This window comes from Globicephala melas, chromosome 1 (genome assembly GCF_963455315.2).
Source record: "Globicephala melas chromosome 1, mGloMel1.2, whole genome shotgun sequence".
Lineage (NCBI taxonomy): Eukaryota > Metazoa > Chordata > Mammalia > Artiodactyla > Delphinidae > Globicephala > Globicephala melas.
The window spans coordinates 185,958,683-185,972,547 of record NC_083314.1 but is presented as its reverse complement, the minus strand read 5'-3'; the positions used below and the strand labels follow the sequence as shown (position 1 = coordinate 185,972,547).

Genomic DNA, 13,865 nt, shown 5'->3' with positions numbered 1-13,865 from the left:
TGAAACGGCCGGAAGCAGTAAAATTTCTCCACCCAGGGCCTTTCAAACCCTGCATCCTCCAAGGGAGAGAGGACCCTCTGCCCTGCCTCCTGGGACCATGGTGGGTGATTCCTGCTGGCACGGGGCAACCGGGATTCCCGTCAACGTCCCCATCTCCAAACTTAACGGCATGGCAGGGGCCTCCAAACACCAGGAAAACAGGAGCCAAGGGGTGTGGGGGGGGGGGGGGCGGCCGCATCTCAGATCTCAAAGGAAGATGGGCAATTTGAGGGATGTATTTTCCTTTGAGAAATAACACAATTTTAAACTCTAATAGTAATAGGAAAACTGCTCTGAAATACACACAGATTCTCAGTATTTGTTGGTTTGAATGAAGCGAATTTTAGAAATATAGTTTTGAAAGGAGGATGCTAGATTTCGAACTATTTTGTAGACAGTCTCTCAGAGCCTGACGTGCTCTCTCGGATGGCCACGCAGCCCAGCAGAAAGTCTTTCCTTCCATCCCCCAGTCCCGAGCGCTGGCAACTCAGCGTGCTGCAAAGCGACCGGCTTGACCCTGTGTAGAGCTGGAATAAAAACGTCCCTGAAATATTAATAATAAAACAAAGATTTTTGAAGACAGGCCTCTCTTTGAGAAGGAAACGTTACACGATATTAATGGGGTTTCTCAGATTTCCATAATCCCAAGAGTTTCCACCCGCATTTCCTGCCACTTAGGGAACTCCCCCCCCCCCCGCCGACGACACACACTCATACAAACACACAAACACACTTAAGTGAACAATTTCCCTTTCTCTCTCTCTGCTCCCCACCACACACACACACACACACACACACACACACACACACACACACCACCTCCTGCAACACAGCACAGACACAGGGAAGGAACCGGGTTGCAGATCTCAGATCCATAAAAGCGGCTTCTGGAAACAGTGTTTCCAGATGGTGTTCTGTAGAGAGGCGACTTCCGTCAGAAGAGCACTGACTTGAAGTTCGTAACCATGAGCCCCAGTGTCCAGAGGACAAAGGAGACCAGGCAGGAGAGGGTCTCTTAAAGAGAACATTCCAGAAGCCACAGCGGCCAGGGGATTTGAGGCAGCTCTGGACGGGCCCCCTGGATGGTCTCGAGTCCTCCGGAGAGACCCACGTGGGGCGGCGAGCTGAGGCCAGGGGGTCTCACACCCCTCAGCCCAGCACGGCCTTTGCCGGTGGCCAGACGGGCCGTGAGGACAGACGTACCCCCCATGCCCCGTGAGGTTCTGAGCGGCTGGCAGCCCTCCAGCTGCATCGTGGGCGCTCGGGGAGCCCAGGCACTGGGCATTGCAGCCCCCCCGGATGGCCTCCTTCCATCTGGTCGGGCCTCGTTCTCCCCGGAGCCGCTCAGGCCACTGACCACGTGCCCCCCGCCCAGCCGAGGGACTGCAGGGCCGTGCTCAGGGCCCCTCCCCCAGGTCCTCATCTGTGCCCCTCTTGGAGCCCTGTGGCTCCAAGCGGTCCCTGCCCCAGCGGGCCTCAGGGAGAGGTGACCGGCCCGTCACTCCTGCTTCCTGGGCACCAGCTTCAGCACAGCCTCAGCCCTCCTCTGTGCAGCTCTGGAGGGGCGAGCCCCAGGCAGCAAAGGCCAGGGGGGCCATGAATGTCCCCCTGCACCCAGCGCATCACCTAAAGGTGACTTGTGGTTTGCTACTGCATAGAACCCACAGGCGGTCCTGAGGCCACACAAGCTTTAGGGCGGCCCAGGTGCTAGGAACGAAACATCCACAGCAGACAGCTGTGGCGGAAGATGGCATCCTCTGGGATTTTTGGGGGGTGGTCAGACCGTAGCTGTAGAGCCTGGGGTGCTTTGATTTACTTTCCCAGCTTAGCAGGAAGAGAAGGCAAGGAGCCCACGGGAGGCTCGGTTCACGCTGGAGGCTCGACCGTTGCCCCAGCAGCCTCCAACCCCCACTTTTCTTTCTGGAAAACGTGAGACCCTCAGATCCCCCCTGCTGGTTCTTTCTCCCACAATTATGAGCAAACAAGTTGGTTTGAGATGTTTCAGAAGACACAGACAGGGTCTGTTCTTGGATTTGTTTTAATGGTAAGAAAGAAAACGAGAGCTTGGAAATAAAGTGCCCACCCGAGGAAGCAAAGGCAGGAGGAGGCCAGTGCGCGGCCCGGCTCCCTCTCCCGTTCCCACGTTGCCGCAGCAGGGCAAGGATGGCGGTGGCCGGGGCTCAGGTGGCCGGTGGGGCTGAAGATGGTACCACATGATGCCGGGGTCACACACACACGTGTTGGGGAGCGCAACTTGGGGGTCGGAGCCCCCAGCACACCTCGGAGGGGCTGCGAGGCCCGCGCTGCACCCCCACGGCCGGAGCTGGCCAGGCATGAGGAAAACCCACCACTGACAGCAGCTTCCGAGGGCAAGTGAGGGGATCAGCCTGAGGAGAGGGGCCGAGTCTCCCCAAAGTGGAAGCAGACAAAGGCTAATCTCCTTCGCAGAGTGTGTTGAACAAAGGAATTTCATTAGCAGATGAGCCAGCGGATAGCCACGCAGCACCCCGTCTTTGAGAGCCAACACTTGTTTCTAATGAGAACCTGGTGTTCCCGGGCCAAAGCTCACGGCGTTTGCTTTTGCTTTCATTTCCGCTGCTCCGGTGTGGACCACCTCCCCTCCCCCACCGCCTACCCCCACGTCAGGGCGAGCGATCCGCCAGGGCTAGGATTTTCCACGACAGGCAGGCGACGTCCACCGCCCTGCTCTGCCCTGTTGCCGGACAGCCCATCACTCCCTCCACAGTTTCTTTTTAATTAAAAATCGTAAATGGATGGGCCGGTTTAAATGGTAGCTTCCAAACAATTAGATACAATTTTCCGTTTGAAAATGAGAAGGATGGGGAATTCATTTTAGCGCTTCTTAACCAATTGACAAAGGACTTAAAAAATACAGCAAATTTGTTTTGAGTCAGAAAGCTGTTGGATTTTACTCTTTGGAGCAAACTGACCCCCTTTGGGGCAAAGGGCAAGGTATCCATTCACGATCCTGGCTATCATCATTTACCAGAATTTATATTGTTTTCTTCTTAATTAAGTGGGATACTTCATTAGAAGAAGGCACTTAAGAATAATGAAGACAATCTAACTGTGACCAATAATTTACACTATATATATATATATATATATATATATACATTAAAATGAAATCTAGGTACAAACTGTAAACTGTATACTATATATTTTTATGTTATATATAAATATAATTCATAGATATCAAATATAATTGTAACATCCAGGTACAAACTGTACAACTAAGAAGAGATAGAGAGAGATGTTTTTCAATGTTGAGCTGCTGGGAAGGTGGCAGAATATATAACAGCAAAAAGTAAAGGTTTAGGCACACGCTGCTTCAGCCACACTTGGGAAGAGAGGAAAGCGGCGAATCCCAAAGATGACAAGCTTTCTCCCCTCTCTCGGCCTAAGGAAAGAATTGTCTGCTCGTCCCTGGAGCCTGCGGGTGGTGCCGAACGCACCCAGAGTGGCTGGCCGTCCCCTCGCTCCTATCCGGCTCTGAAACAGCCAGGGAAAGGTTCCCACAGTGAAGGCAAAGGGAAATAAACACCTGCCCAGACCCTCGGCAGCTCCGAACGCTTGCATCCCTGCTTCGTCCTGGAGCATCACCTGGGCTGTTCCTTAAACTCCAAATGCTCAACCCCTCCACCAGCCTCAGGACTCCAGTGTCCACCAACTTTCCCAGAGAGAGATGGTCCACGTTTGGGGACAGCAAGTAATGAAGAAACATGGTGACAATTCCAAAGGTCTTGAAGCAATGAGGCGGCGCTAGGACCCACCTCACCACTTTGGGGATCCTGAGAGATCAAAAATGCCCAGGGATACCCCTCAGACCAGCCTCCCCTCTCCGAAGGCAGACTGGCCACTGGGTGAATTTGCTTTTCATCAAGATCTTAGAGCAATGCAAATTCCCCTCGCTGTGTGCTTCTCTTTCGTGAAAAGCCCCTTGTGCACCACGCCGAAAGCCTTCACAAATTGAAGCACAAGTGAATTCTGAAATCCAGGATGGAGAGAGGTTTAATTTTTTTTTAAGATAAGCACTGTGAAAGAAATTTCACCTACTTTACTCAAATACGCCTTTAAAATTTCTCAAACTGGTCGGGGGTGGCAGGGGAGTGGGCAGCAGGGAAACATGGTCCAGTTCACTTATCACTTTCATGTTTTTTAAGAAAACCATTTGCTCCAGGGAGGGGAGAGCACGGCTTTGGCCTGAATTCAACCTACAGGCTGGAAGTCTGCAGTCTAGTCATTTCTACCCAGTGTAGATTGGACGGAGCTGTTCACCTATCCAAATTTTAAAATTCTAAGATTAAGGGGGAATAAAAATTGTGGAACGTAAGTCTTCACGTTTGAAAATAGTATCTATCCTTGTGAAACTGACTTGGTATTAAAAACAGAAACAAACTTAAGGAACTCTAAGGAGAAAATATCCCAAAGTGTCAGCCATCATCAATTTGAAATATTTCTTTGTCTTAAAGAATGTTGCTGGGGGAAAAGAAAATGATGTTCATTTTCTTAAAAGGCTGGGTCTCGCTGAATGTGGCCCGTAAGCAACCCAACTTTCCTCAGGCAGTTTCTCCGTCTTTTGCTGAGAACGTGGCCACTTATTTTTCCCAGCTCCGTTCACCTACAAGAAGCTGTCTCTTTGTGTCTAGAGATTATAAAAGGGGAAGAAACTAGGCCGGGTCAGGGTAAATGCAGTTAGAATCCCGAGGCCCCCTTGCTGGTGTCGCCCGCCCGTGTTCAATCAGGTCTCGCTGTTCCAAAGAGAACTGAAATGCTGAACAAGGACTTAACTTGGGATCAGGTCTGTTTGGCATTGTTATTTTTTAAAGCCGTTTAGAGCAGACATTTATTGGCGCTAGTAAACTCAGCTGTTGCTGTGGGTTCCCCCCCCCACGGCCCCCGCCCTCAGATCCTGAAACCAGAGAGAAAATTCCAGCTCTGCCTTGCTACACAGTCCAAGGACTGAGGCGAGTTTAAACAGTGTCAGGGCTGCTGCTGTTAGAGACAGGCCTGGGTACTCAGATGCCGACAAAGGCAGGTCTGCGCTGAGCCTGGGAACGAAAGGGCATCCGAGGCCAGGGCTCCTTCTTCCCTGGAGAACAGGCTTCTGTCTTCCCTCTTGTGCAAAGCCTTAGGACTCAGCCCGTCCGTGATGCCCACTTGGCCCTGGGGTCTGAGTATGACCCACGGAGGGGCATACAATGAAAGGCAGGTTATAAACCGACTTTAGGAATGTTGAAGGGGTTGCAATCATAATTTATTGCGGGCCTCGCACGGAAGGGGCCTGCCGGTGCAGTCAATGTGCAATTTGTGATTGCACCCTGTAAGCCAGGAGACTGCCCAGGCCTCAGTCCCACCTAAGCCCGGACTTTGTCCCGGGAAGGCACCCGACCCCGCAGACCAGGAACCGGGTCTTTCTCTGCGCGTCTGGCTGATAAGACCTTGGTGCCACTGCGAACGGGTCGTAAAAGCACTGGCGGCCTTCGTGTGGACCAGGGCGGCCCGCGCACCGGGCGCCCTTGGCAAAGGCGGACCGGCTGAGCTTGGGGAAGTTCGAGTGGTCTCCGGTTCGCCGCCGCGCCCCGTCCTCAAGGTGGAGGCAGGTCGGGGACGCCCACGCCCCCAGCCCCGCCCCAGGCTCTGCGATCAGCGCTAACAGCGCTTAATTCCGACTGCGGTTCAAAGTCGAGGCGGCCCCTGCTAGGTGCCCGGGCTGCCCCGAGGGTCCCAGGCCGGGGCGGGGGTGCCCACTGCGCACAAAACTGCATCCCACGGCCAGCGCGCTAGACCCTCCGGCGGCGACTGGGGAGGGTCGGTTCCCCCCGAGGCCAGGCGGCCTCCGAGGAGGTCGGAGCGGGGTGGGGCGTGGGAAGAGGGGGCAGGAGGTAGTGCAGCCCTCAGAGCTGGGAGGGGTGGGGGGGAGGGGACCCGGGCAGCCTCCCAGTGAGGGGTGGGCGGGGTTCTGGGGGTCCGAGGGCCCTCGGAGAGGTGGGGTGGGGTGGGGGTCCTGGAAGGCTGGGTGGCCCACAGAGGGGGTCGGAGGGGGAGGCGGAGGAGGGAGGCGGGCCGCGCCAGCCCCGGCAGCCCAGCTGGAGCACGAGCCCAGCATCCGGCCGCGGGAGGATGCGGCCGCCGCAGAGCCGGGACCGGGTCTGAGAGCACCGCCGGTCTCGCGCGTCCCTGGCGCTAGCGGGCTGGCGCGGGGTGGGGGGCGGGGGGGGCGGGCGGAGCGGCCGGGAAAGATGCTGCGGGCGGGTCCACATTGCCCTCTAACGGGGACCCTCGAGAAGACACCGCGCCGCCGGGCCCGCCCCAGCCTGCGCGCGGGAACTCAGCGGCCCGCGGGCGCATTAAGCCTGCACTTGCTGGATGCGCTTACTCTCCGCAGCCGGGATGAAAGTGCGATTGTTCCCATGTATTAATAAAACCTGACTCACCTCCCCGGGATGGCTCAGGGGCTCCTCCGAGCTTTGTTGAAACGTGGGGTTCACTCTGGGTCCGATTTTAAAATACAGTGACTCGAGTCTGATTTTTTAAAACAATGATTCAGCCACTGTGTAATTTTTAGGTACAATAATACAAAACTGGGAGCTTAATAACAATTGATTTAATTACAGAAGGTAATATGGTACAGTTTCTAGTCATCATTATTTTAGCGACGTGCCAGGGAATAGTTGCGAAATGAAATTCCTAACGAGCGCAGGGAAAGGAACGCTGCACATTGGTAAGCCATCTGCGCATGCGCATACTCTTCCACTGGGTGCAGTTCCGCAGTCCAAGTGTTAGGCTGGGCGTTTGGGGACGCGGTGTGGCTCTGCTGTCCCTTTGACAGCACATTGGTGTCATTCTGCAGTTAGTCGAGACTGGCTGTGAGGGCGTCCAAGCTGGACGTGGCCTGGGGAGAGGGGGGAAAGGGGGAAAGGGGCCCCACCAGAGATGAGGAAGCTCAGCCTTCCAGATGTTTCCCCAGGGCGGGACCCGGGGGCGGGGGGAGGAAGACCGGCAGGCCGGTGCCCAGCTCAGTCCCTGGGGCCACAATCAGGCCAGCTGCTTCTGGGAAGCCTGGCCTGACACCTAACCGCCATGTCCTCCATGGGGAGGGTGGTGCTGTGGGACCTCGGATGGAAATGGCCTGGAGAAGCCTCAGCCCCCAGGTCTCCCAGGGCAGAGGGACTTCGTCTCGGGTCCTTCTCTGGCCCCCCGGCCAGTCCTGTGGCCGAGCTTTTGGGCTCCTGGAAGCTCCCTGGTTACTGGTATCTGAAGAAAGACCCAACCACCACGTGCCAGCATGCTAGGAAGTGGACTGGCCTGAGAGTAATGTACTCTGCTGCCTGCCATCTAAGATGCAGGGCTCCTGCTGTCAGCCCTGCTCACGTGAGGAGAGGGTGCCCCCACGCAGGGGAGCTGTGTCCCTGGTCCCCAGGGAGGGAAGGGGCTCCCAGGTAGGGTCTGGCAAAGGCAAGGAAGGCCCCATCCTCTCCCAAAGCCCCCCAGGCTGTTGAAGCCTGGTCCCTGGGCTCCATCCCCGATGGTCCCTGTCATGCTGCCCTTCTGAGTCGCTGGGGTTCTCCAGATCGTGGCTGCCACCTCCCATGCAGACGGTGTTTTTTTCAGGGGACACCTTGGCAGGGTACGGGGCTGCTCGGAGTACTGAGGCTGGACGTCCCTCAGAGCTTGCTCCAGGCTGCAGACTCTACCCTGAGCCCCACCCGACCCATCTCTGTTTTCAGAGGTGTCTCCCATCTCAGACCGCCAACGGCCGCTGGCACCGAGCTTGCGGCAGGCACAGATGGCGTCCACACTCACCTGAGACTCACCCCTGCTGATCGGGCCTCCGTCTGTGTTCATAGTCACTTTCATAAACATCCAAATTCACTCTCGAGCCCCCTGAAGACCCCGCCCCACCCCCAGACGGCAAAGGGTGTCTTACATACATACTGACAAGAGGAACCCGGGAATCAGCCCAGGCTCCACTCCTGATGAAAAGATCCACTTTTCCTAATATTTCCCTCTAGGACTCGCCCTGCTTGGGAACTTTGGAGCTAATCCTCACCTATTTCCTTTTGCACCCCTTTTACCAATATCCAAAATCTGGGTCAAACAAGTTAAAAATAGACTCTAGTCCTTCTGCGTGTGTTCTGTCAAGTTCCAAAGGGGAACCTCTTAGCAGCAATTAGAAGGCAGGTCAAGTGGCCAGCGGGCCAGCCCCCCCAGGGAGCAGTGTCAGTGGCGTGCGGGCTGGGTGTGCGCGATGTGTCTTTTAAAGCAGCAAGGCCGCCAATGCTGACGCTTTCTCCCTGGTTTCTCCGTCATAGATTTATTATAAAGTCATTAAGGACATTGAGCCAGGAGAAGAGCTACTGGTCCACGTGAAAGAAGGCTCATACTCCCTGGGGACGGTGCCCCCCAGCCTGGATGGTAAGCCCCCACCCACAGGAGCAGAGGCCTGGAGCTCCCATCACTTGGGGCCACGTGACAGGGGCCGGGGGTCCCCCGGCTGCTGCCCAAGGCCCACCACCCGGACCCCAAATGAGAGAACCAGCCTCTTCCTAACAACTTCTCAACCTAAGCGCTTTGCTTTCTCCTTCCTTGGGTTACATGGGCCACACCCTGAATTCGAGACGACTTCAGACAGTGCGTGTGGATGGGTGTCCTGCCGCCTTACAGCTCTGCAGTGGTAGAGTCCTAGGTTACAGCTCTGCAGCGGTAGAGTCCTAGGTTACAGCTCTGCAGCGGTAGAGTCCTAGGTTACAGCTCTGCAGCGGTAGAGTCCTAGGTTACAGCTCTGCAGCGGTAGAGTCCTAGGTTACAGCTCTGCAGCGGTAGAGTCCTAGGTTACAGCTCTGCAGCGGTAGAGTCCTAGGTTACAGCTCTGCTGTGGTAGAGTCCTAGGTTACAGCTCTGTAGCGGTAGAGTCCTAGGTTACAGCTCTGCAGTGGTAGAGTCCTAGGCGATTTTTTAAAAAACTGCATAATTAGTATTAGCAGCAGCAGCATTGCCTGTTCTCTACATGACTTAAAAACAAACAAAACCATTTTGCGGCTTGGAAACCTTTGCCTCCAGAGTCTGTGCCAGGGGAAAGTTTCGGTCTCATTTAAGAGAGGGCACTGATGCCATAAGTGTCTTTGAAAGTAACGCCCATCTGCAGTTAAAAGCAAAAAGTCCCAGAGACAGGTTAAGGGAAAGTTTATGTGGTGAGAGGGAAAATTTAGGGCTTCGGTGGGCTCCTTGGTGGTACGGTGGCCACTGAGCTCTTTCAGCGGGACTGCGGGAAGTGTCCCAAATGTCCTTTCCTCTCGGTTGGTCACTTGGCGTTTGTCCAGTAGACATACTTCCCTTCCTTGTTCATCCATGCTCAGGCACATCTCAGAGGACGCTTGAGAAAATCACAGTCTCGTATAAGCTCGGATTTCTGAAATCCAGATTTCTTTTCCTTCATCCACGTTGCTAAGCCTTGGGATTCTGGAATCGTTTTTAAGCCGCTGAGGAAAAGTCCGGTTGGAGGACGCTGCATTGGCAGCGGAGTACCAGCTGGTCCGTTAACTCCCTAAGCGCAGCTGCTGAGTAGACCGTGTCTCTTCTTTGAATGAGACCCCAGCAATGAGCAGACAGGCAGCCTCTCCTTCTGGCCATCTCCGGAGCTCAGGATTCCATTCCTGCTAGAGAAAGGGGGGAGGTTGGTCTTTCCCTTCCTGTCTTTCTTCCCCTCCCCTCCAAACACTCCAGGGGTTAATGATTAATGCCACTTACTGCAAGTTTCTCTAAGGAACTGCTCCAATGTCATGGCCCGGGGGTGCGCTTGGCTGGGCTAGGGAGCTGGGCGTTGGAATTAGCAGGAAGCAGAGCGACCTTTGTGGTCCCGAGTGTGGCCCACCTTTGTGGGGCAGCACTGTGTGCCCGTGAGTTGTTCCAAAGGCTATCTCCACAGAAGGACAATTCTGCAAGACGGCCCTACGCATGCTCTCCTCTAGACTTTGGTTTTAATTAGGCCATGGAGAAAAGAATGGCTGAGCTCTGGGTAGCAGAGGGGTGGTCTCACTTTACTTAAGATAATTGTTGAAAAGACCTGTGAATCTTACCTAATGCACAAGAAGGCAGAGAGATAAATCTGCCTAACCCAAGGAGTGCGGCCGGTGGTGGGGTTTCGTTTGTATGATGACATGTCTTTCTTCCAAAAGGTTTTAAAAACCTTGATTCCTGTCCCCCTACCAACGCCCGATCTTCAATAACCTGGGTCTACATTTTCCTAATAATTTACCAGACGTTTGTGGGCTAATTGCTTTCGGCACATAATAGTCCCACATCAAATATTTGACTCTCTATACCCTTTGCTGTCAAGATCACTCCTTCACTTCTCAACAGTCCCCCCCGCACCCCCCTGCACCCCCCTGCACCCAGTTAACTCTGAATCACACAGAAAGAGAATGTAAAAATGTTCCTGACTAAGATAATTATCATAAAAAATCTTTTATCCCAGCCCCAGCTAAATGCAGCGGCCCCTTATCGCGGCAGGAATTTGGAGTGTGCTCTTGAGGGCTTTTGAGCCTCCAGGCTGGTAGCTTAGCATGCAGATGCCACATAATTGTGTCCCCCTGGGCTCCCTGAAGCCATTAGGCACTGATGTATTTTCCTGCTACATTCCTGCTTTGCCTTGAAAAGTTGCTGATAGAACTTCAGATAGACGTGAGGCTGAGACTTGACAAACAGAACATGAGGCCGCCATGGCCTTGGTTTACTTTGGTTTGGGTAGAAGACAGAGCTTCAGCCCCGGTCCACGGCCTCCCCAGATTTAGATGAAGAGACTTCAGTTCTGAATCACAGTTCTGCGTGCTCTTGTTGGGGGCAGGGGCTCTGCCAGGACAACGTCCAGGTATCATGGAAGAAATGGGGGTGGGGGCCGCTTTGCCAGTTCGCTGGGGGAAACAGCCCCAGTCCTGCAGACCTGGGACTGGCAATGCTCTTTCAAAGCTGCCCCTTTGTAAAGAAATTCAGTTCCCATTTACCTACAAGTGATTCAGAGCCGAGGGAAGCCACTTTCAGATTCATTAGTTCCAGGGACTTCTTATTTTGTTTTTACTCTTTCAATGGAGAGGGGAAAGATTTCTCTTTCAGGAGAACTTCTTGCCCTTGGGAGAAAATAAAGAAAATCGTTTCCTTTCAAATATGCCTTTCTTTTGAGAAAGGCTCAAATTTATTAACTTTTCCCCCCTCTCCAAAAAAGATCAAGAGGCTGCATTGTATTGGGTATAAAGCATGAGACAGGCATAATATAACATAATACAGCAATACAACACAATAAACATAATGGAACCCGAGTGTAACATACTCTAGTATTTCTTTAAAATGGAGTTGCTTATGCTGGGAAAGTGAAAACCACGTGGACTGGGCACATCCTTCTTGCCCCGTCCAGCTTGCCCTGGGTGTGTACTCAATGTCAACTTTACCTGCGTGGAAGTCGTTGGGACACCTGTGCACACCATGGCACAGGTGAGCGAGACTTGGACGTGTCCTGTCCTCGGCTCTGTCCTTGGACAGGAGCAAACTTGGGCTGGTGATGGGATGAGGGCAATGGAGGAGAGGGTGCCCTCCACGGCTGGTTCCACTGCCTCCAGGACGCCCTCAAATGCCTTCAGAGTGAGAAACAGGCTGAATTTTCATTGTAAATCCAAAGTCCAGATCCAAACTGGAAACATAAGTTGGTCAGTGCTATGGATGGGTGGGGCTATGGGTGGGCGGGGCTATGGGTGGGTGGGGCTATGAACGGGCGGGGCTGGCCCTTCTTCTTGTCTTGGTTTGCAAATTTCAACTTTGGTGACTGTTCTTAGGTGGGTCCAGAAAGAGTAAGATACAAACTGGCATTTCTAACTTCATCTTGATGCTGGTGGGAGGGGGCCCCCCTCAGCCTCATTCCGGCCCAGGAAGTCCGAACAAGCCCACGAGAGCAGTTTTGCGGGGTCTATGCATCCGGTTCTGTTCTAAAATGGTGTTCTTGGTACTCAGACCCAGTGGAAAGGAATCCATGTTCCTAAGGACAGGGAAGGCCTGCGGGGGCGGGTGGATGACAGCGCGTGCCCACACGCACGCCACATGGGTGCCTTTCTTATACCCTCAGCGGGAAGCTGGGACTCAACCGCCTGCCCCGGGCACCCAGCAGAGCGACGGCTCCACGAACACAGCTCTGCCACCTCCCCTCTAGGTGCCCCGGGGGGAGGCAGGCAGCCTCCCCCGGCCTCCTCCATTTACCAGTGACAAAGCATGCGGACTGATGCGGAGCTCGGGGGAGGGGACACCGTATAAAGTTCCCGGGGTGGAGCCTGCCACGTGGAGGGTCCCCGCCTCCACGTCACAGCGGCCATTTCCCTGAAAGCAGCGTTCAGGCTCCCTGCTGTTTTAGAGGCAGCGTCTTGCAGACTTGCCAGGTGACTAGTTTGTGATGTGCGTCCTCCTTTCCCACCGGCCCCCTCTCGGGACTGTGTTTGGGGCTCCACCCCAGCACCCGGGGACCGGCCTGGGGCCTCAGTGGGCCTCGTTTTAGAATCTTTTCTGACTTAGCCCACCGCCTCCTAGTCCTTCTGCCCAGTGGGGCTGCCCGCTGGTGGGGACGCCGGGGTCCTGCTGGCCTTGTGTTCGCAAACGCTGGCTCGAGGGTCACTGGTGCGGCCGCCCTCCGTCCTGGGCTTCTGTGGTTGCAGAGGACCGGCTGGCCCTCTTGCCTCCTTCCAGTCTGTTCTGTGGCTCAGCACGTGTCAGGGGCAGGTCCAGGGACGGCCTTTCTGGGATACTGGGTGGGGGCAGAGCCTTCTAAGCCCTGAGTTCAGCTCAGGTCCCCCTGCCCAGAGCAGGGCTGGGGGTTGTAACTGGGCTCCCCAGACTCTGAGCACGAGCTGGCTTTTCCCCTCCTTGTTCCAGCACTTTCTTGACCGCAGCCTCCTGTCGGCGAGCAGGCCAGGCCGCTGGGACTCGGCTATGTCTGACCAGCGCTGGGCCCGCCTGGCCTGTCCCCCCACACACGCGTCCCCTGGGCTCCTCTCCTCCCCGCAGCTCTCCCCTGTCACCCAGGGAAGGTGACAGCTGCCTCTGTGTGTGTCCAAGGGCTTCATCCAAGGCCCGGGGGCATCTCAGAGATGGATCCCACAGGAGTGTCCCCCTTGGGCGTGGGGGGCTCTGGGTGCCCACCAGTGGGGGCACCGGGTGTGGCCAGACGCCGGGAGCGGTACCTTCGCCCTCAGGCTCAGGGAAGCTTCCAGTCTCGAGGAGTCCTCCCCTACCGCCGCCCTCCCCCAGCCCACAGGTCCAGGTTGCAGAGCTGCCCCCTGTCCTGAGACGTGGGTGGTGGTCCTTCTGCCTGCCCCCATCTCCCCCACCTCCCTGGCTTCTGCACCCCTGAGGGTCAGGCCCTTTTAGTCAGCATCCAGCCCAAGGTTACGGCTTTGCCCACTGCCAGGCCCAGAGGTCCTTGTTCACGTGCGCACACACACACACTCACACTCGTGCAAAAATGCACACATACCCACCCAGGTTCACACAAACACACTAACTCATGCGCACAAGTACAATCACATTCACACACAAACCCATGCACACATATTCACACACACATGTACAGGCACACAAGTGCACATTCGCACACAGATGTGCACGCACTCACGTATACACATGCACACCCATTACACTTAACACATGGTCAATCATGCAAACGAATTCGTATACTTAATATGCGTGTGCGCACATAACACACATGCGTGCACAGAGACATCCATTCACGTGTGGCAAGTAATCACACACAGGAACACACAAACGTGCAC

General features: G+C 55.0%; 1 protein-coding gene across 1 annotated transcript in view; it reads left to right on the top strand.

The window, feature by feature from the left end:
• The window catches only part of PRDM16 (PR/SET domain 16), a 322,309-nt gene that overhangs the window by 276,761 nt on the left and 31,683 nt on the right, over positions 1-13,865 (top strand). The window contains exon 5 of the mRNA XM_060284012.1: positions 8,376-8,478. Within this exon, the coding sequence (XP_060139995.1) occupies positions 8,376-8,478 (103 nt within the window). The remainder of the gene's footprint in view (positions 1-8,375; positions 8,479-13,865) is intronic.